Source organism: Rhinoderma darwinii (assembly GCF_050947455.1).
Source record: "Rhinoderma darwinii isolate aRhiDar2 chromosome 2 unlocalized genomic scaffold, aRhiDar2.hap1 SUPER_2_unloc_4, whole genome shotgun sequence".
In the NCBI taxonomy this organism is placed as follows: domain Eukaryota; kingdom Metazoa; phylum Chordata; class Amphibia; order Anura; family Rhinodermatidae; genus Rhinoderma; species Rhinoderma darwinii.
In genome coordinates this window covers 776,411-799,171 of record NW_027461707.1, presented here as the reverse complement: position 1 = coordinate 799,171, position 22,761 = coordinate 776,411, and the positions used below count along the sequence as shown (strand labels likewise).

General features: G+C 33.7%; 1 protein-coding gene across 1 annotated transcript in view; it reads left to right on the top strand.

Moving 5' to 3' along the window:
* Positions 1–292: 292 nt before the first annotated feature.
* PDE2A (phosphodiesterase 2A) overlaps positions 293–22,761 on the top strand; it is a gene marked incomplete at its 5' end in the record, with an annotated part of 135,160 nt that continues 112,691 nt past the window's right edge. The window contains one exon of the mRNA XM_075847267.1: positions 293–420. Within this exon, the coding sequence (XP_075703382.1) occupies positions 293–420 (128 nt within the window). The remainder of the gene's footprint in view (positions 421–22,761) is intronic.

The window sequence follows — 22,761 nt, the reverse complement described above, 5'->3', positions numbered from 1 at the left end:
GTACAGAACTGTCACTGTATTTCGGAAGTCTTCTTATCTTTTTACTAGGAATATTTTGCCTCATCTCCACATCCATATTTTTTATTCCACTTTCCTCCTGAAGTGACCTGGCGTCGTTGTCTGGTTCCCCACATGTCAGTCTGATGTTGCGCTGTTGCCCTCTTATTATTGTTGTTCTGTATAACAGTATTTTATATTTTCTCTATGTGATAGTTACGGACATGGGACTTTTGCTCATGATGTTTTCATTATTTTTTTTCTTTGAGATAATTCATTGTCATCTTTCTTCCAGGAGGAACACAAGCAGCTAAATAATATGTTGGGCTTCGAAGTTCGTTCTATGCTCTGCGTCCCAGTGATAAGTCGGGCAACATCGCAGGTGGTGGCCTTGGCCTGTGCATTTAACAAACAAGGTGGAAAGTAAGTAATGATATTTTATATATATATTTTCACATCAGGTGAGCAGTGATCCAAGATGATTGGTAGAAGGACATCGAGGAAAAGAAGTAGTCAACATCAGTAGTCTGCAACCCATGACGCTCCTGAGAAACTACCACCTTGTCTTGACTTCCTGCTAAGAGTGGTAGCTGTGCGGAAAACGAGGAGCCATCGATTGCAGACCACTGTAGTATCATGATCTCTAAAAGCAGTGTTGACTATGATTATGAACGAAGTCAGGTGATAACTGCTCCACTCATGTACAGATCAGTGCAGGATGCCACTACTATGCAGAAGGTGGAAACACATGTACCAGTACTACAGAATAAAGACTGGGGCACCAAACCACTGGACACGAGGGAATGGAGCGCAAAACTCATCTACAACAGAAACAGAGCATCAAACCACTAGACACGAGGAAATGGAGCACCAACCCCATGTACAAGAACTGCATCAAAGCACTAGACACGAGGAGATGGAAAACCAACCCATGTACAACAAGAACATCAAACCACTGGACACGAGGAGATGGAGAACCAACCCCATATACAATGACAGTATCAGACCACTGGACACGAGGAAATGGAGCACCAGCCATGTACAACAAGAACATCAAACCACTAGACACGAGGAGATGGAGCACCAAACCCGTATACAAGAAGAACATCAAACCACTAGACACGAGGAAATGGAGCACCAAACCCATGTACAAGAAGAGCAGCAACCCACTAGACACCAGAGAATGGAGCACCAACCCCATGTACAAGAAGAGCATCAAACTACTGGACACAATAAATGGAGACCAAACCCATGTACAAGAAGAGCAGCAACCAACTAGACACCAGGGAATGAAGAACCAAACCCATATACAAGAAGAGCAGAGCAGCAACCCACTAGACACCAGGGAATGAAGCATCAAACCCATATACAAGAAGAGCAGCAACCCACTGGACACCAGAGAATGGAGCACCAACCCCATGTACAAGAAGAGCAGCAACCCACTAGACACCAGGGAATGAAGCACCAAACCCATATACAAGAAGAACATAAAAAACACTAGACATGAGGGAATGGAGCACCAACCCCATGTACATGAAGAGCATCAACCCACTGGACACCAGAGAATGGAGCAACAAACCCATGTGCAAGAAGAGCAGAGCACAAACCATTGGACACGAAATGGAGCACCAAACCCATGTACAAGAAGAACAGAGCATCAAATCACTGCACACCAGGGACTTGTCACTAGACCTGTAAATCACTGGTCACTAGAGATTAACACATTAAGCCACAGGTTACTAGAAGACACCCTTAAGGTGCCCATTTACATTAGATGAAAATATAACATTTTGTCAGTACTGGACGACTAATGTGTATAGGGTTGTCCTGATCCTCCCCCAACGGAAGAGGTCTGGAGAAAGAAGAATGTTGCAATTTAAAATGCCTGATCCTTTGTTGCCGCCAGAGATAAACCCCTGCCAGAGGTACTTGATAGCGGCTTATTCCCCTCTCCCCATTGAAAAGACATGCATGCTGGGCTATGCCGAGCGTATATATGCATATGGGGGAGTTTTGATGAATAGCTGTCAGCCGTATGAGCATTTATCCAACAGCGATCTACAGCGTGTGGCCACCATACCCCGAGCACCAAACCCTGAATATTGTGCCTCCAAACCATTAGAGACTAGGGAATCTATCTAATGGACGCCAAAGACCAGAGCTCAAGATTGGAGCGATAAACTAATGGACATTAGAGAATGGGGACACCGGTAATGTCATTGGACCACAATACCGCCACCAAACGACCGGACATCAGATACTGTGGACCCAGGGCATTACAGGTAGTAAACAATTGATTGAACAACTAAGCCACTGGACACCAGGACCAAGAACCAATGCCCAGTAGGGAAGCAGACAGACCATATTTCCAGATTTTTGAGCAACAGAAGTGTTAATTCTGCACCTGCTTTGGTCTGGTTGAGACCGGTGGGTTGGTTGAGATTTCTTCAGATGGAATGTTCTTCCTGTGGACTAAAAATGGAGGTTTTGAAGGATTTATGAGCCGTGGTTGAAGGGCTTATGACATGTTGGGTGGGACATATTGGATCATCTCTTCTTCTATGTAGGCTTTAGGATCGTCTCATTGAACTCCAGCTGGTGGCGTCTTGATATGTCTTGATCTGTAGAAGATTAGATCATGACGCCAGGTTCCTTCCGAGGCCTCTGTCGCCCGCGCTGATTAGGAATTTGCATGAGCCTTATCCCATAGGATTGCAGAAGTTGTGAAGAGTCGCGGCTGTAGACGTGATTATAGGATTTGGAGGATGAGCTCTGTTCTGGGGTATGGAGAGGTCTCAAAGAGTCTTCAGCAAATGCAGACGTCTTGTCGATGACTTCTAAATTAGGACAGATGTAATTAGGGGAAACTGAGAGATTCTGACTCTGCATCTCATGCCTGATTTTCCGGAGAGCCCGGATCTCCTCCCGCTGATTTATAGCCTCATGCGCTGTGAGTAGATTTACAATGGATTATGTCCCAATATATCAACCTCAGGTCTCACTCATAAATCTGAGTTGTCACAGAGCTGGCACATTAAAGTAGTTCTTAAAGAGAATTTCCCCTCAAAAATAAAAAAAATGTCGTCCTCTTCTGTTAGATTTATAAAAAAAAATCTTCTCGGCCATTTCTTCATTTTATATTTTTCTGGGAAAGCTGGGTGACAACCAGTGCAGGCAGATCCCGCAGTGGTTGTCACCCCCAAATACACCGGTATGGGAGCAGGAGATTAACCCTGTATTAATAGGGAGGTTGTGAGTGGGATGACCCAACTTTTCCAGAAACGGATATGATTAAGAAATGGCTGAATAGAATTTAACATCTTGGCAGACGAGGATGACGCAAGGGTTAATATTTACTGGGGATTTCTTAATTTTAGGGAAAAGTAATCACATTTTAGTGCCATATAATGAATAGACCAAGAAAATGCTCGAATAATATCTCCTGTAGTGCCAAAATACCGCCACACAGTGCTCCAAAAATAACTGCTCAAAGTACTCAAATAATACCGCCATAAAGCATCCAAATAGTGTCATACCATATAATAATGCTGTAATGTACACATATAATACTGCCATAAAGCATCCAAATAGTGCCATACCATATAATAGTGCTGTAATGTACACATATAATACTGCCATAAAGTATCCAAATAGTGCCATACCATATAATAGTGCTGTAATGTACACATATAATACCGCCATAAAGTATCCAAATAGTGTCATACCATATAATAGTGCTGTAATGTACACATATAATACTGCCATAAAGTATCCAAATAGTGCCATACCATATAATAGTGCTGTAATGTACACATATAATACCGCCATAAAGTATCCAAATAGTGCCATACCATATAATAGTGCTGTAATGTACACATATAATACTGCCATAAAGTATCCAAATAGTGCCATACCATATAATAGTGCTGTAATGTACACATATAATACCGCCATAAAGTATCCAAATAGTGTCATACCATATAATAGTGCTGTAATGTACACATATAATACAGCCATAAAGTATCCAAATAGTGTCATACCATATAATAGTGCTGTAATGTACACATATAATACAGCCATAAAGTATCCAAATAGTGCCATACCATATAATAGTGCTGTAATGTACACATATAATACCGCCATAAAGCATCCAAATACTGTCATACCATATAATAGTGCTGTAATGTACACATATAATACCGCCATAAAGTATCCAAATAGTGTCATACCATATAATAGTGCTGTAATGTACACATATAATACCGCCATAAAGCATCCAAATACTGTCATACCATATAATAGTGCTGTAATGTACACATATAATACTGCCATAAAGTATCCAAATAGTGTCATACCATATAATAGTGCTGTAATGTACACATATAATACCGCCATAAAGCATCCAAATAGTGTCATACCATATAATAGTGCTGTAATGTACACATATAATACTGCCATAAAGCATCCAAATACTGTCATACCATATAATAGTGCTGTAATGTACACATATAATACCGCCATAAAGCATCCAAATAGTGTCATACCATATAATAGTGCTGTAATGTACACATATAATACCGCCATAAAGTATCCAAATAGTGTCATACCATATAATAGTGCTGTAATGTACACATATAATACCGCCATAAAGCATCCAAATACTGTCATACCATATAATAGTGCTGTAATGTACACATATAATACTGCCATAAAGCATCCAAATACTGTCATACCATATAATAGTGCTGTAATGTACACATATAATACCGCCATAAAGCATCCAAATAGTGTCATACCATATAATAGTGCTGTAATGTACACATATAATACTGCCATAAAGCATCCAAATACTGTCATACCATATAATAGTGCTGTAATGTACACATATAATACCGCCATAAAGCATCCAAATAGTGTCATACCATATAATAGTGCTGTAATGTACACATATAATACCGCCATAAAGCATCCAAATACTGTCATACCATATAATAGTGCTGTAATGTACACATAATACCGCCATAAAGCATCCAAATAGTGTCATACCATATAATAGTGCTGTAATGTACACATATAATACCGCCATAAAGCATCCAAATACTGTCATACCATATAATAGTGCTGTAATGTACACATAATACCGCCATAAAGCATCCAAATAGTGTCATACCATATAATAGTGCTGTAATGTACACATATAATACTGCCATAAAGCATCCAAATACTGTCATACCATATAATAGTGCTGTAATGTACACATATAATACCGCCATAAAGCATCCAAATAGTGTCATACCATATAATAGTGCTGTAATGTACACATATAATACCGCCATAAAGTATCCAAATAGTGTCATACCATATAATAGTGCTGTAATGTACACATATAATACCGCCATAAAGCATCCAAATACTGTCATACCATATAATAGTGCTGTAATGTACACATATAATACCGCCATAAAGCATCCAAATACTGTCATACCATATAATAGTGCTGTAATGTACACATATAATACTGCCATAAAGCATCCAAATAGTGTCATACCATATAATAGTGCTGTAATGTACACATATAATACCGCCATAAAGTATCCAAATAGTGTCATACCATATAATAGTGCTGTAATGTACACATATAATACCGCCATAAAGTATCCAAATAGTGTCATACCATATAATAGTGCTGTAATGTACACATATAATACCGCCATAAAGCATCCAAATAGTGTCATACCATATAATAGTGCTGTAATGTACACATATAATACTGCCATAAAGCATCCAAATACTGTCATACCATATAATAGTGCTGTAATGTACACATATAATACCGCCATAAAGCATCCAAATAGTGTCATACCATATAATAGTGCTGTAATGTACACATATAATACCGCCATAAAGCATCCAAATACTGTCATACCATATAATAGTGCTGTAATGTACACATATAATACTGCCATAAAGTATCCAAATACTGTCATACCATATAATAGTGCTGTAATGTACACATATAGTACCGCCATAAAGCATCCAAATAGTGTCATACCATATAATAGTGCTGTAATGTACACATATAATACAGCCATAAAGTATCCAAATAGTGCCATACCATATAATAGTGCTGTAATGTACACATATAATACTGCCATAAAGTATCCAAATAGTGTCATTTCATATAATAGTGCTGTAATGTACACATATAATACTGCCATAAAGTATCCATATAGTGTCATACCATATAATAGTGCTGTAATGTACACATATAATACTGCCATAAAGCATCCAAATAGTGTCATACCATATAATAGTGCTGTAATGTACACATATAATACAGCCATAAAGTATCCAAATAGTGTCATACCATATAATAGTGCTGTAATGTACACATATAATACAGCCATAAAGCATCCAAATAGTGTCATACCATATAATAGTGCTGTAATGTACACATATAATACCACCATAAAGTATCCAAATAGTGTCATACCATATAATAGTGCTGTAATGTACACATATGCTACCGCCATAAAGTATCCAAATAGTGTCATACCATATAATAGTGCTGTAATGTACACATATAATACTGCCATAAAGTATCCAAATAGTGTCATTTCATATAATAGTGCTGTAATGTACACATATAATACTGCCATAAAGTATCCATATAGTGTCATACCATATAATAGTGCTGTAATGTACACATATGCTACCGCCATAAAGTATCCAAATAGTGTCATACCATATAATAGTGCTGTAATGTACACATATAATACTGCCATAAAGCATCCAAATAGTGTCAGACCATATAATAGTGCTGTAATGTACACATATAATACAGCCATAAAGTATCAAAATAGTGCCATACCATATAATAGTGCTGTAATGTACACATATAATACCGCCATAAAGTATCCAAATAGTGTCATACCATATAATAGTGCTGTAATGTACACATATAATACCGCCATAAAGTATCCAAATAGTGTCAGACCATATAATAGTGCTGTAATGTACACATATAATACTGCCATAAAGTATCCAAATAGTGTCAGACCATATAATAGTGCTGTAATGTACACATATAATACCGCCATAAAGTATCCAAATAGTGTCATACCATATAATAGTGCTGTAATGTACACATATAATACTGCCATAAAGAATCCAAATAGTGTCATACCATATAATAGTGCTGTAATGTACACATATAATACCGCCATAAAGCATCCAAATAGTGCCATACCATATAATAGTGCTGTAATGTACACATATAATACAGCCATAAAGTATACAAATAGTGTCATACCATATAATAGTGCTGTAATGTACACATATAATACTGCCATAAAGTATCCAAATAGTGTCATACCATATAATAGTGCTGTAATGTACACATATAATACCGCCATAAAGCATCCAAATAGTGTCATACCATATAATAGTGCTGTAATGTACACATATAATACTGCCATAAAGCCATAAAGTATCCAAATAATGTCATACCATATAATAGTGCTGTAATGTACACATATAATACTGCCATAAAGTATCCAAATAGTGTCATACCATATAATAGTGCTGTAATGTACACATATAATACCGCCATAAAGCATCCAAATACTGTCATACCATATAATAGTGCTGTAATGTACACATATAATACTGCCATAAAGCATCCAAATAGTGTCATACCATATAATAGTGCTGTAATGTACACATATAATACTGCCATAAAGGATCCAAATAGTGTCATACCATATAATAGTGCTGTAATGTACACATATAATACCGCCATAAAGTATCCAAATAGTGTCATACCATATAATAGTGCTGTAATGTACACATATAATACCGCCATAAAGTATCCAAATAGTGCCATACCATATAATAGTGCTGTAATGTACACATATAATACCACCATAAAGTATCCAAATAATGTCATACCATATAATAGTGCTGTAATGTACACATATAATACCGCCATAAAGTATCCAAATAGTGTCATACCATATAATAGTGCTGTAATGTACACATATAATACCGCCATAAAGTATCCAAATAGTGTCAGACCATATAATAGTGCTGTAATGTACACATATAATACTGCCATAAAGTATCCAAATAGTGTCATACCATATAATAGTGCTGTAATGTACACATATAATACTGCCATAAAGTATCCAAATAGTGTCATACCATATAATAGTGCTGTAATGTACACATATAATACTGCCATAAAGTATCCAAATAGTGTCATACCATATAATAGTGCTGTAATGTACACATATAATACCGCCATAAAGAATCCAAATAGTGTCATACCATATAATAGTGCTGTAATGTACACATATAATACCGCCATAAAGCATCCAAATAGTGCCATACCATATAATAGTGCTGTAATGTACACATATAATACAGCCATAAAGTATACAAATAGTGTCATACCATATAATAGTGCTGTAATGTACACATATAATACTGCCATAAAGCATCCAAATAGTGTCATACCATATAATAGTGCTGTAATGTACACATATAATACTGCCATAAAGGATCCAAATAGTGTCATACCATATAATAGTGCTGTAATGTACACATATAATACCGCCATAAAGTATCCAAATAGTGTCATACCATATAATAGTGCTGTAATGTACACATATAATACCGCCATAAAGTATCCAAATAGTGCCATACCATATAATAGTGCTGTAATGTACACATATAATACCACCATAAAGTATCCAAATAATGTCATACCATATAATAGTGCTGTAATGTACACATATAATACCGCCATAAAGTATCCAAATAGTGTCATACCATATAATAGTGCTGTAATGTACACATATAATACCGCCATAAAGTATCCAAATAGTGTCAGACCATATAATAGTGCTGTAATGTACACATATAATACTGCCATAAAGTATCCAAATAGTGTCATACCATATAATAGTGCTGTAATGTACACATATAATACTGCCATAAAGTATCCAAATAGTGTCATACCATATAATAGTGCTGTAATGTACACATATAATACTGCCATAAAGTATCCAAATAGTGTCATACCATATAATAGTGCTGTAATGTACACATATAATACCGCCATAAAGAATCCAAATAGTGTCATACCATATAATAGTGCTGTAATGTACACATATAATACCGCCATAAAGCATCCAAATAGTGCCATACCATATAATAGTGCTGTAATGTACACATATAATACAGCCATAAAGTATACAAATAGTGTCATACCATATAATAGTGCTGTAATGTACACATATAATACTGCCATAAAGTATCCAAATAGTGTCATACCATATAATAGTGCTGTAATGTACACATATAATACCGCCATAAAGCATCCAAATAGTGTCATACCATATAATAGTGCTGTAATGTACACATATAATACTGCCATAAAGCCATAAAGTATCCAAATAATGTCATACCATATAATAGTGCTGTAATGTACACATATAATACTGCCATAAAGTATCCAAATAGTGTCATACCATATAATAGTGCTGTAATGTACACATATAATACCGCCATAAAGCATCCAAATAGTGTCATACCATATAATAGTGCTGTAATGTACACATATAATACCGCCATAAAGCATCCAAATAGTGTCATACTATATAATACTGCTGTAATGTACACATATAATACCGCCATAAAGCATCCAAATAGTGTCATACCATATAATAGTGCTGTAATGTACACATATAATACTGCCATAAAGCATCCAAATAGTGTCATACCATATAATAGTGCTGTAATGTACACATATAATACTGCCATAAAGTATCCAAATAGTGTCATACCATATAATAGTGCTGTAATGTACACATATAATACCGCCATAAAGTATCCAAATAGTGCCATACCATATAATAGTGCTGTAATGTACACATATAATACCACCATAAAGTATCCAAATAGTGTCATACCATATAATAGTGCTGTAATGTACACATATAATACTGCCATAAAGTATCCAAATAGTGCCATACCATATAATAGTGCTGTAATGTACACATATAATACCGCCATAAAGTATCCAAATAGTGTCATACCATATAATAGTGCTGTAATGTACACATATAATACCGCCATAAAGCATCCAAATACTGTCATACCATATAATAGTGCTGTAATGTACACATATAATACTGCCATAAAGTATCCAAATACTGTCATACCATATAATAGTGCTGTAATGTACACATATAATACCGCCATAAAGCATCCAAATAGTGTCATACCATATAATAGTGCTGTAATGTACACATATGCTACCGCCATAAAGAATCCAAATAGTGTCATACCATATAATAGTGCTGTAATGTACACATATAATACCGCCATAAAGCATCCAAATACTGTCATACCATATAATAGTGCTGTAATGTACACATATAATACTGCCATAAAGTATCCAAATAGTGTCATACCATATAATAGTGCTGTAATGTACACATATAATACCGCCATAAAGCATCCAAATAGTGTCATACCATATAATAGTGCTGTAATGTACACATATAATACTGCCATAAAGCATCCAAATACTGTCATACCATATAATAGTGCTGTAATGTACACATATAATACCGCCATAAAGCATCCAAATAGTGTCATACCATATAATAGTGCTGTAATGTACACATATAATACCGCCATAAAGCATCCAAATACTGTCATACCATATAATAGTGCTGTAATGTACACATATAATACCGCCATAAAGTATCCAAATAGTGTCATACCATATAATAGTGCTGTAATGTAAACATATAATACCGCCATAAAGCATCCAAATAGTGTCATACCATATAATAGTGCTGTAATGTACACATATAATACTGCCATAAAGCATCCAAATACTGTCATACCATATAATAGTGCTGTAATGTACACATATAATACCGCCATAAAGCATCCAAATACTGTCATACCATATAATAGTGCTGTAATGTACACATATAATACTGCCATAAAGCATCCAAATAGTGTCATACCATATAATAGTGCTGTAATGTACACATATAATACCGCCATAAAGTATCCAAATAGTGTCATACCATATAATAGTGCTGTAATGTACACATATAATACCGCCATAAAGCATCCAAATACTGTCATACCATATAATAGTGCTGTAATGTACACATATAATACTGCCATAAAGTATCCAAATAGTGTCATACCATATAATAGTGCTGTAATGTACACATATAATACCGCCATAAAGCATCCAAATAGTGTCATACCATATAATAGTGCTGTAATGTACACATATAATACTGCCATAAAGCATCCAAATACTGTCATACCATATAATAGTGCTGTAATGTACACATATAATACCGCCATAAAGCATCCAAATAGTGTCATACCATATAATAGTGCTGTAATGTACACATATAATACCGCCATAAAGCATCCAAATACTGTCATACCATATAATAGTGCTGTAATGTACACATATAATACTGCCATAAAGTATCCAAATACTGTCATACCATATAATAGTGCTGTAATGTACACATATAGTACCGCCATAAAGCATCCAAATAGTGTCATACCATATAATAGTGCTGTAATGTACACATATAATACTGCCATAAAGTATCCATATAGTGTCATACCATATAATAGTGCTGTAATGTACACATATAATACTGCCATAAAGCATCCAAATAGTGTCATACCATATAATAGTGCTGTAATGTACACATATAATACAGCCATAAAGCATCCAAATAGTGTCATACCATATAATAGTGCTGTAATGTACACATATAATACCACCATAAAGTATCCAAATAGTGTCATACCATATAATAGTGCTGTAATGTACACATATGCTACCGCCATAAAGTATCCAAATAGTGTCATACCATATAATAGTGCTGTAATGTACACATATAATACTGCCATAAAGTATCCAAATAGTGTCATTTCATATAATAGTGCTGTAATGTACACATATAATACTGCCATAAAGTATCCATATAGTGTCATACCATATAATAGTGCTGTAATGTACACATATGCTACCGCCATAAAGTATCCAAATAGTGTCATACCATATAATAGTGCTGTAATGTACACATATAATACTGCCATAAAGCATCCAAATAGTGTCAGACCATATAATAGTGCTGTAATGTACACATATAATACAGCCATAAAGTATCAAAATAGTGCCATACCATATAATAGTGCTGTAATGTACACATATAATACCGCCATAAAGTATCCAAATAGTGTCCGACCATATAATAGTGCTGTAATGTACACATATAATACTGCCATAAAGTATCCAAATAGTGTCATACCATATAATAGTGCTGTAATGTACACATATAATACTGCCATAAAGAATCCAAATAGTGTCATACCATATAATAGTGCTGTAATGTACACATATAATACCGCCATAAAGCATCCAAATAGTGCCATACCATATAATAGTGCTGTAATGTACACATATAATACAGCCATAAAGTATACAAATAGTGTCATACCATATAATAGTGCTGTAATGTACACATATAATACTGCCATAAAGCCATAAAGTATCCAAATAATGTCATACCATATAATAGTGCTGTAAGGTACACATATAATACTGCCATAAAGTATCCAAATAGTGTCATACCATATAATAGTGCTGTAATGTACACATATAATACCGCCATAAAGCATCCAAATAGTGTCATACCATATAATAGTGCTGTAATGTACACATATAATACTGCCATAAAGCATCCAAATAGTGTCATACCATATAATAGTGCTGTAATGTACACATATAATACCGCCATAAAGCATCCAAATAGTGTCATACCATATAATAGTGCTGTAATGTACACATATAATACCGCCATAAAGCATCCAAATAGTGTCATACCATATAATAGTGCTGTAATGTACACATATAATACTGCCATAAAGCATCCAAATAGTGTCATACCATATAATAGTGCTGTAATGTACACATATAATACTGCCATAAAGTATCCAAATAGTGTCATACCATATAATAGTGCTGTAATGTACACATATAATACCGCCATAAAGTATCCAAATAGTGTCATACCATATAATAGTGCTGTAATGTACACATATAATACCGCCATAAAGTATCCAAATAGTGCCATACCATATAATAGTGCTGTAATGTACACATATAATACCACCATAAAGTATCCAAATAATGTCATACCATATAATAGTGCTGTAATGTACACATATAATACCGCCATAAAGTATCCAAATAGTGTCAGACCATATAATAGTGCTGTAATGTACACATATAATACTGCCATAAAGTATCCAAATAGTGTCAGACCATATAATAGTGCTGTAATGTACACATATAATACCGCCATAAAGTATCCAAATAGTGTCATACCATATAATAGTGCTGTAATGTACACATATAATACTGCCATAAAGAATCCAAATAGTGTCATACCATATAATAGTGCTGTAATGTACACATATAATACCGCCATAAAGCATCCAAATAGTGCCATACCATATAATAGTGCTGTAATGTACACATATAATACAGCCATAAAGTATACAAATAGTGTCATACCATATAATAGTGCTGTAATGTACACATATAATACCGCCATAAAGCATCCAAATAGTGCCATACCATATAATATTGCTGTAATGTACACATATAATACAGCCATAAAGTATACAAATAGTGTCATACCATATAATAGTGCTGTAATGTACACATATAATACTGCCATAAAGTATCCAAATAGTGTCATACCATATAATAGTGCTGTAATGTACACATATAATACCGCCATAAAGCATCCAAATAGTGTCATACCATATAATAGTGCTGTAATGTACACATATAATACTGCCATAAAGCCATAAAGTATCCAAATAATGTCATACCATATAATAGTGCTGTAATGTACACATATAATACTGCCATAAAGTATCCAAATAGTGTCATACCATATAATAGTGCTGTAATGTACACATATAATACCGCCATAAAGCATCCAAATAGTGTCATACCATATAATAGTGCTGTAATGTACACATATAATACCGCCATAAAGCATCCAAATAGTGTCATACTATATAATAGTGCTGTAATGTACACATATAATACCGCCATAAAGCATCCAAATAGTGTCATACCATATAATAGTGCTGTAATGTACACATATAATACTGCCATAAAGCATCCAAGTAGTGTCATACCATATAATAGTGCTGTAATGTACACATATAATACCGCCATAAAGTATCCAAATAGTGCCATACCATATAATAGTGCTGTAATGTACACATATAATACCACCATAAAGTATCCAAATAGTGTCATACCATATAATAGTGCTGTAATGTACACATATAATACTGCCATAAAGTATCCAAATAGTGCCATACCATATAATAGTGCTGTAATGTACACATATAATACCGCCATAAAGTATCCAAATAGTGCCATACCATATAATAGTGCTGTAATGTACACATATAATACCGCCATAAAGTATCCATATAGTGTCATACCATATAATAGTGCTGTAATGTACACATATAATACCACCATAAAGCATCCAAATAGTGTCATACCATATAATAGTGCTGTAATGTACACATATAATACCGCCATAAAGCATCCAAATAGTGTCATACCATATAATAGTGCTGTAATGTACACATATAATACTGCCATAAAGTATCCAAATAGTGTCATACCATATAATAGTGCTGTAATGTACACATATAATACCGCCATAAAGTATCCAAATAGTGCCATACCATATAATAGTGCTGTAATGTACACATATAATACCACCATAAAGTATCCAAATAGTGTCATACCATATAATAGTGCTGTAATGTACACATATAATACTGCCATAAAGTATCCAAATAGTGCCATACCATATAATAGTGCTGTAATGTACACATATAATACCGCCATAAAGTATCCAAATAGTGTCATACCATATAATAGTGCTGTAATGTACACATATAATACCGCCATAAAGTATCCAAATAGTGCCATACCATATAATAGTGCTGTAATGTACACATATAATACCGCCATAAAGTATCCATATAGTGTCATACCATATAATAGTGCTGTAATGTACACATATAATACCACCATAAAGCATCCAAATAGTGTCATACCATATAATAGTGCTGTAATGTACACATATAATACCGCCATAAAGCATCCAAATAGTGTCATACCATATAATAGTGCTGTAATGTACACATATAATACTGCCATAAAGTATCAAAATAGTGTCATACCATATAATAGTGCTGTAATGTACACATATAATACCGCCATAAAGTATCCAAATAGTGTCATACCATATAATAGTGCTGTAATGTACACATATAATACTGCCATAAAGCATCCAAATAGTGTCATACCATATAATAGTGCTGTAATGTACACATATAATACTGCCATAAAGTATCCAAATAGTGCCATACCATATAATAGTGCTGTAATGTACTCAAATAATACCGCCATAAAGTATCCAAATAGTGTCATACCATATAATAGTGCTGTAATGTACACATATAATACCGCCATAAAGCATCCAAATAGTGTCATACCATATAATAGTGCTGTAATGTACACATATAATACCGCCATAAAGCATCCAAATAGTGTCATACCATATAATAGTGCTGTAATGTACACATATAATACCGCCATAAAGTATCCAAATAGTGCCATACCATATAATAGTGCTGTAATGTACACATATAATACTGCCATAAAGTATCCAAATAGTGCCATACCATATAATAGTGCTGTAATGTACACATATAATACTGCCATAAAGTATCCAAATAGTGTCATACCATATAATGGTGCTGTAATGTACACATATAATACCACCATAAAGTATCCAAATAGTGCCATACCATATAATAGTGCTGTAATGTACACATATAATACCGCCATAAAGTATCCAAATAGTGCCATACCATATAATAGTGCTGTAATGTACACATATAATACCGCCATAAAGTATCCATATAGTGTCATACCATATAATAGTGCTGTAATGTACACATATAATACCGCCATAAAGTATCCAAATAGTGTCATACCATATAATAGTGCTGTAATGTACACATATAATACCGACATAAAGTATCCAAATAGTGTCATACCATATAATAGTGCTGTAATGTACACATATAATACCGCCATAAAGCATCCATATAGTGTCATACCATATAATAGTGCTGTAATGTACACATATAATACTGCCATAAAGAATCCAAATAGTGTCAGACCATATAATAGTGCTGTAATGTACACATATAATACCGCCATAAAGTATCCAAATAGTGTCATACCATATAATATTGCTGTAATGTACACATATAATACTGCCATAAAGTATCCAAATAGTGTCATACCATATAATATTGCTGTAATGTACACATATAATACCGCCATAAAGTATCCAAATAGTGTCATACCATATAATAGTGCTGTAATGTACACATATAATACCGCCATAAAGTATCCAAATAGTGTCATACCATATAATAGTGCTGTAATGTACACATATAATACCGCCATAAAGTATCCAAATAGTGTCATACCATATAATAGTGCTGTAATGTACACATATAATACCGCCATAAAGTATCCAAATAGTGTCATACCATATAATAGTGCTGTAATGTACACATATAATACTGCCATAAAGCATCCAAATAGTGTCATACCATATAATAGTGCTGTAATGTACACATATAATACCGCCATAAAGTATCCAAATAGTGTCATACCATATAATAGTGCGGTAATGTACACATATAATACAGCCATAAAGTATACAAATAGTGTCATACCATATAATAGTGCTGTAATGTACACATATAATACAGCCCTAAAGAATCCAAATAGTGTCATACCATATAATAGTGCTGTAATGTACACATATAATACTGCCATAAAGTATCCAAATAATGTCATACCATATAATAGTGCTGTAATGTACTCAAATAATACCGCCATAAAGTATCCAAATAGTGTCATACCATATAATAGTGCTGTAATGTACACATATAATACCGCCATAAAGCATCCAAATAGTGCCATACCATATAATAGTGCTGTAATGTACTCAAATAATACCGCCATAAAGTATCCAAATAGTGTCATACCATATAATAGTGCTGTAATGTACACATATAATACCGCCATAAAGTATCCAAACAGTGTCATACCATATAATAGTGCTGTAATGTACACATATAATACCGCCATAAAGCATCCAAATAGTGTCATACCATATAATAGTGCTGTAATGTACACATATAATACCGCCATAAAGTATCCAAATAGTGTCATACCATATAATAGTGCTGTAATGTACACATATAATACCGCCATAAAGTATCCAAATAGTGTCATACCATATAATAGTGCTGTAATGTACACATATAATACCGCCATAAAGTATCCAAATAGTGTCATACCATATAATAGTGCTGTAATGTACACATATGCTACCGCCATAAAGTATCCAAATAGTGTCATACCATATAATAGTGCTGTAATGTACACATATAATACTGCCATAAAGTATCCAAATAGTGTCATTTCATATAATAGTGCTGTAATGTACACATATAATACTGCCATAAAGTATCCATATAGTGTCATACCATATAATAGTGCTGTAATGTACACATATGCTACCGCCATAAAGTATCCAAATAGTGTCATACCATATAATAGTGCTGTAATGTACACATATAATACTGCCATAAAGCATCCAAATAGTGTCAGACCATATAATAGTGCTGTAATGTACACATATAATACAGCCATAAAGTATCAAAATAGTGCCATACCATATAATAGTGCTGTAATGTACACATATAATACCGCCATAAAGTATCCAAATAGTGTCAGACCATATAATAGTGCTGTAATGTACACATATAATACTGCCATAAAGTATCCAAATAGTGTCAGACCATATAATAGTGCTGTAATGTACACATATAATACTGCCATAAAGAATCCAAATAGTGTCATACCATATAATAGTGCTGTAATGTACACATATAATACCGCCATAAAGTATCCAAATAGTGTCATACCATATAATAGTGCTGTAATGTACACATATAATACCGCCATAAAGTATCCAAATAGTGTCATACCATATAATAGTGCTGTAATGTACACATATAATACTGCCATAAAGAATCCAAATAGTGTCATACCATATAATAGTGCTGTAATGTACACATATAATACCGCCATAAAGCATCCAAATAGTGCCATACCATATAATAGTGCTGTAATGTACACATATAATACAGCCATAAAGTATACAAATAGTGTCATACCATATAATAGTGCTGTAATGTACACATATAATACTGCCATAAAGTATCCAAATAGTGTCATACCATATAATAGTGCTGTAATGTACACATATAATACCGCCATAAAGCATCCAAATAGTGTCATACCATATAATAGTGCTGTAATGTACACATATAATACTGCCATAAAGCCATAAAGTATCCAAATAGTGCCATACCATATAATAGTGCTGTAATGTACACATATAATACTGCCATAAAGTATCCAAATAGTGTCATACCATATAATAGTGCTGTTATGTACACATATAATACCGCCATAAAGCATCCAAATAGTGTCATACCATATAATAGTGCTGTAATGTACACATATAATACTGCCATAAAGCATCCAAATAGTGTCATACCATATAATAGTGCTGTAATGTACACATATAATACTGCCATAAAGCATCCAAATAGTGTCATACCATATAATAGTGCTGTAATGTACACATATAATACCGCCATAAAGTATCCAAATAGTGTCATACCATATAATAGTGCTGTAATGTACACATATAATACCGCCATAAAGTATCCAAATAGTGCCATACCATATAATAGTGCTGTAATGTACACATATAATACCACCATAAAGTATCCAAATAATGTCATACCATATAATAGTGCTGTAATGTACACATATAATACCGCCATAAAGTATCCAAATAGTGTCATACCATATAATAGTGCTGTAATGTACACATATAATACCGCCATAAAGTATCCAAATAGTGTCAGACCATATAATAGTGCTGTAATGTACACATATAATACTGCCATAAAGTATCCAAATAGTGTCAGACCATATAATAGTGCTGTAATGTACACATATAATACCGCCATAAAGTATCCAAATAGTGTCATACCATATAATAGTGCTGTAATGTACACATATAATACTGCCATAAAGTATCCAAATAGTGTCATACCATATAATAGTGCTGTAATGTACACATATAATACTGCCATAAAGTATCCAAATAGTGTCATACCATATAATAGTGCTGTAATGTACACATATAATACCGCCATAAAGAATCCAAATAGTGTCATACCATATAATAGTGCTGTAATGTACACATATAATACCGCCATAAAGCATCCAAATAGTGCCATACCATATAATAGTGCTGTAATGTACACATATAATACAGCCATAAAGTATACAAATAGTGTCATACCATATAATAGTGCTGTAATCTACACATATAATACCGCCATAAAGCATCCAAATAGTGCCATACCATATAATAGTGCTGTAATGTACACATATAATACAGCCATAAAGTATACAAATAGTGTCATACCATATAATAGTGCTGTAATGTACACATATAATACTGCCATAAAGTATCCAAATAGTGTCATACCATATAATAGTGCTGTAATGTACACATATAATACCGCCATAAAGCATCCAAATAGTGTCATACCATATAATAGTGCTGTAATGTACACATATAATACTGCCATAAAGCCATAAAGTATCCAAATAATGTCATACCATATAATAGTGCTGTAATGTACACATATAATACTGCCATAAAGTATCCAAATAGTGTCATACCATATAATAGTGCTGTAATGTACACATATAATACCGCCATAAAGCATCCAAATAGTGTCATACCATATAATAGTGCTGTAATGTACACATATAATACCGCCATAAAGCATCCAAATAGTGTCATACCATATAATAGTGCTGTAATGTACACATATAATACCGCCATAAAGTATCCAAATAGTGTCATACCATATAATAGTGATGTAATGTACACATATAATACTGCCATAAAGTATCCAAATATTGCCATACCATATAATAGTGCTGTAATGTACACATATAATACCGCCATAAAGTATCCAAATAGTGTCATACCATATAATAGTGCTGTAATGTACACATATAATACCGCCATAAAGTATCCAAATAGTGTCATACCATATAATAGTGCTGTAATGTACACATATAATACCGCCATAAAGCATCCAAATAGTGTCATACCATATAATAGTGCTGTAATGTACACATATAATACTGCCATAAAGCATCCAAATAGTGTCATACCATATAATAGTGCTGTAATGTACACATATAATACTGCCATAAAGTATCCAAATAGTGTCATACCATATAATAGTGCTGTAATGTACACATATAATACCGCCATAAAGTATCCAAATAGTGCCATACCATATAATAGTGCTGTAATGTACACATATAATACCGCCATAAAGTATCCAAATAGTGTCATACCATATAATAGTGATGTAATGTACACATATAATACTGCCATAAAGTATCCAAATAGTGCCATACCATATAATAGTGCTGTAATGTACACATATAATACCGCCATAAAGTATCCAAATAGTGTCATACCATATAATAGTGCTGTAATGTACACATATAATACCGCCATAAAGCATCCAAATACTGTCATACCATATAATAGTGCTGTAATGTACACATATAATACTGCCATAAAGTATCCAAATACTGTCATACCATATAATAGTGCTGTAATGTACACATATAATACCGCCATAAAGCATCCAAATAGTGTCATACCATATAATAGTGCTGTAATGTACACATATAATACCGCCATAAAGCATCCAAATACTGTCATACCATATAATAGTGCTGTAATGTACACATATAATACTGCCATAAAGTATCCAAATAGTGTCATACCATATAATAGTGCTGTAATGTACACATATAATACCGCCATAAAGCATCCAAATAGTGTCATACCATATAATAGTGCTGTAATGTACACATATAATACTGCCATAAAGCATCCAAATACTGTCATACCATATAATAGTGCTGTAATGTACACATATAATACCACCATAAAGCATCCAAATAGTGTCATACCATATAATAGTGCTGTAATGTACACATATAATACCGCCATAAAGCATCCAAATACTGTCATACCATATAATAGTGCTGTAATGTACACATATAATACTGCCATAAAGTATCCAAATAGTGTCATACCATATAATAGTGCTGTAATGTACACATATAATACCGCCATAAAGCATCCAAATAGTGTCATACCATATAATAGTGCTGTAATGTACACATATAATACAGCCATAAAGCATCCAAATACTGTCATACCATATAATAGTGCTGTAATGTACACATATAATACCGCCATAAAGCATCCAAATAGTGTCATACCATATAATAGTGCTGTAATGTACACATATAATACCGCCATAAAGCATCCAAATACTGTCATACCATATAATAGTGCTGTAATGTACACATATAATACTGCCATAAAGCATCCAAATAGTGTCATACCATATAATAGTGCTGTAATGTACACAAATAATACCGCCATAAAGTATCCAAATAGTGTCATACCATATAATAGTGCTGTAATGTACACATATAATACCGCCATAAAGCATCCAAATACTGTCATACCATATAATAGTGCTGTAATGTACACATATAATACTGCCATAAAGTATCCAAATAGTGTCATACCATATAATAGTGCTGTAATGTACACATATAATACCGCCATAAAGCATCCAAATACTGTCATACCATATAATAGTGCTGTAATGTACACATATAATACCGCCATAAAGCATCCAAATAGTGTCATACCATATAATAGTGCTGTAATGTACACATATAATACTGCCATAAAGCATCCAAATACTGTCATACCATATAATAGTGCTGTAATGTACACATATAGTACCGCCATAAAGCATCCAAATAGTGTCATACCATATAATAGTGCTGTAATGTACACATATAATACAGCCATAAAGTATCCAAATAGTGCCATACCATATAATAGTGCTGTAATGTACACATATAATACTGCCATAAAGTATCCAAATAGTGTCATTTCATATAATAGTGCTGTAATGTACACATATAATACTGCCATAAAGTATCCATATAGTGTCATACCATATAATAGTGCTGTAATGTACACATATAATACTGCCATAAAGCATCCAAATAGTGTCATACCATATAATAGTGCTGTAATGTACACATATAATACAGCCATAAAGTATCCAAATAGTGTCATACCATATAATAGTGCTGTAATGTACACATATAATACCACCATAAAGTATCCAAATAGTGTCATACCATATAATAGTGCTGTAATGTACACATATGCTACCGCCATAAAGTATCCAAATAGTGTCATACCATATAATAGTGCTGTAATGTACACATATAATACTGCCATAAAGTATCCAAATAGTGTCATTTCATATAATAGTGCTGTAATGTACACATATAAT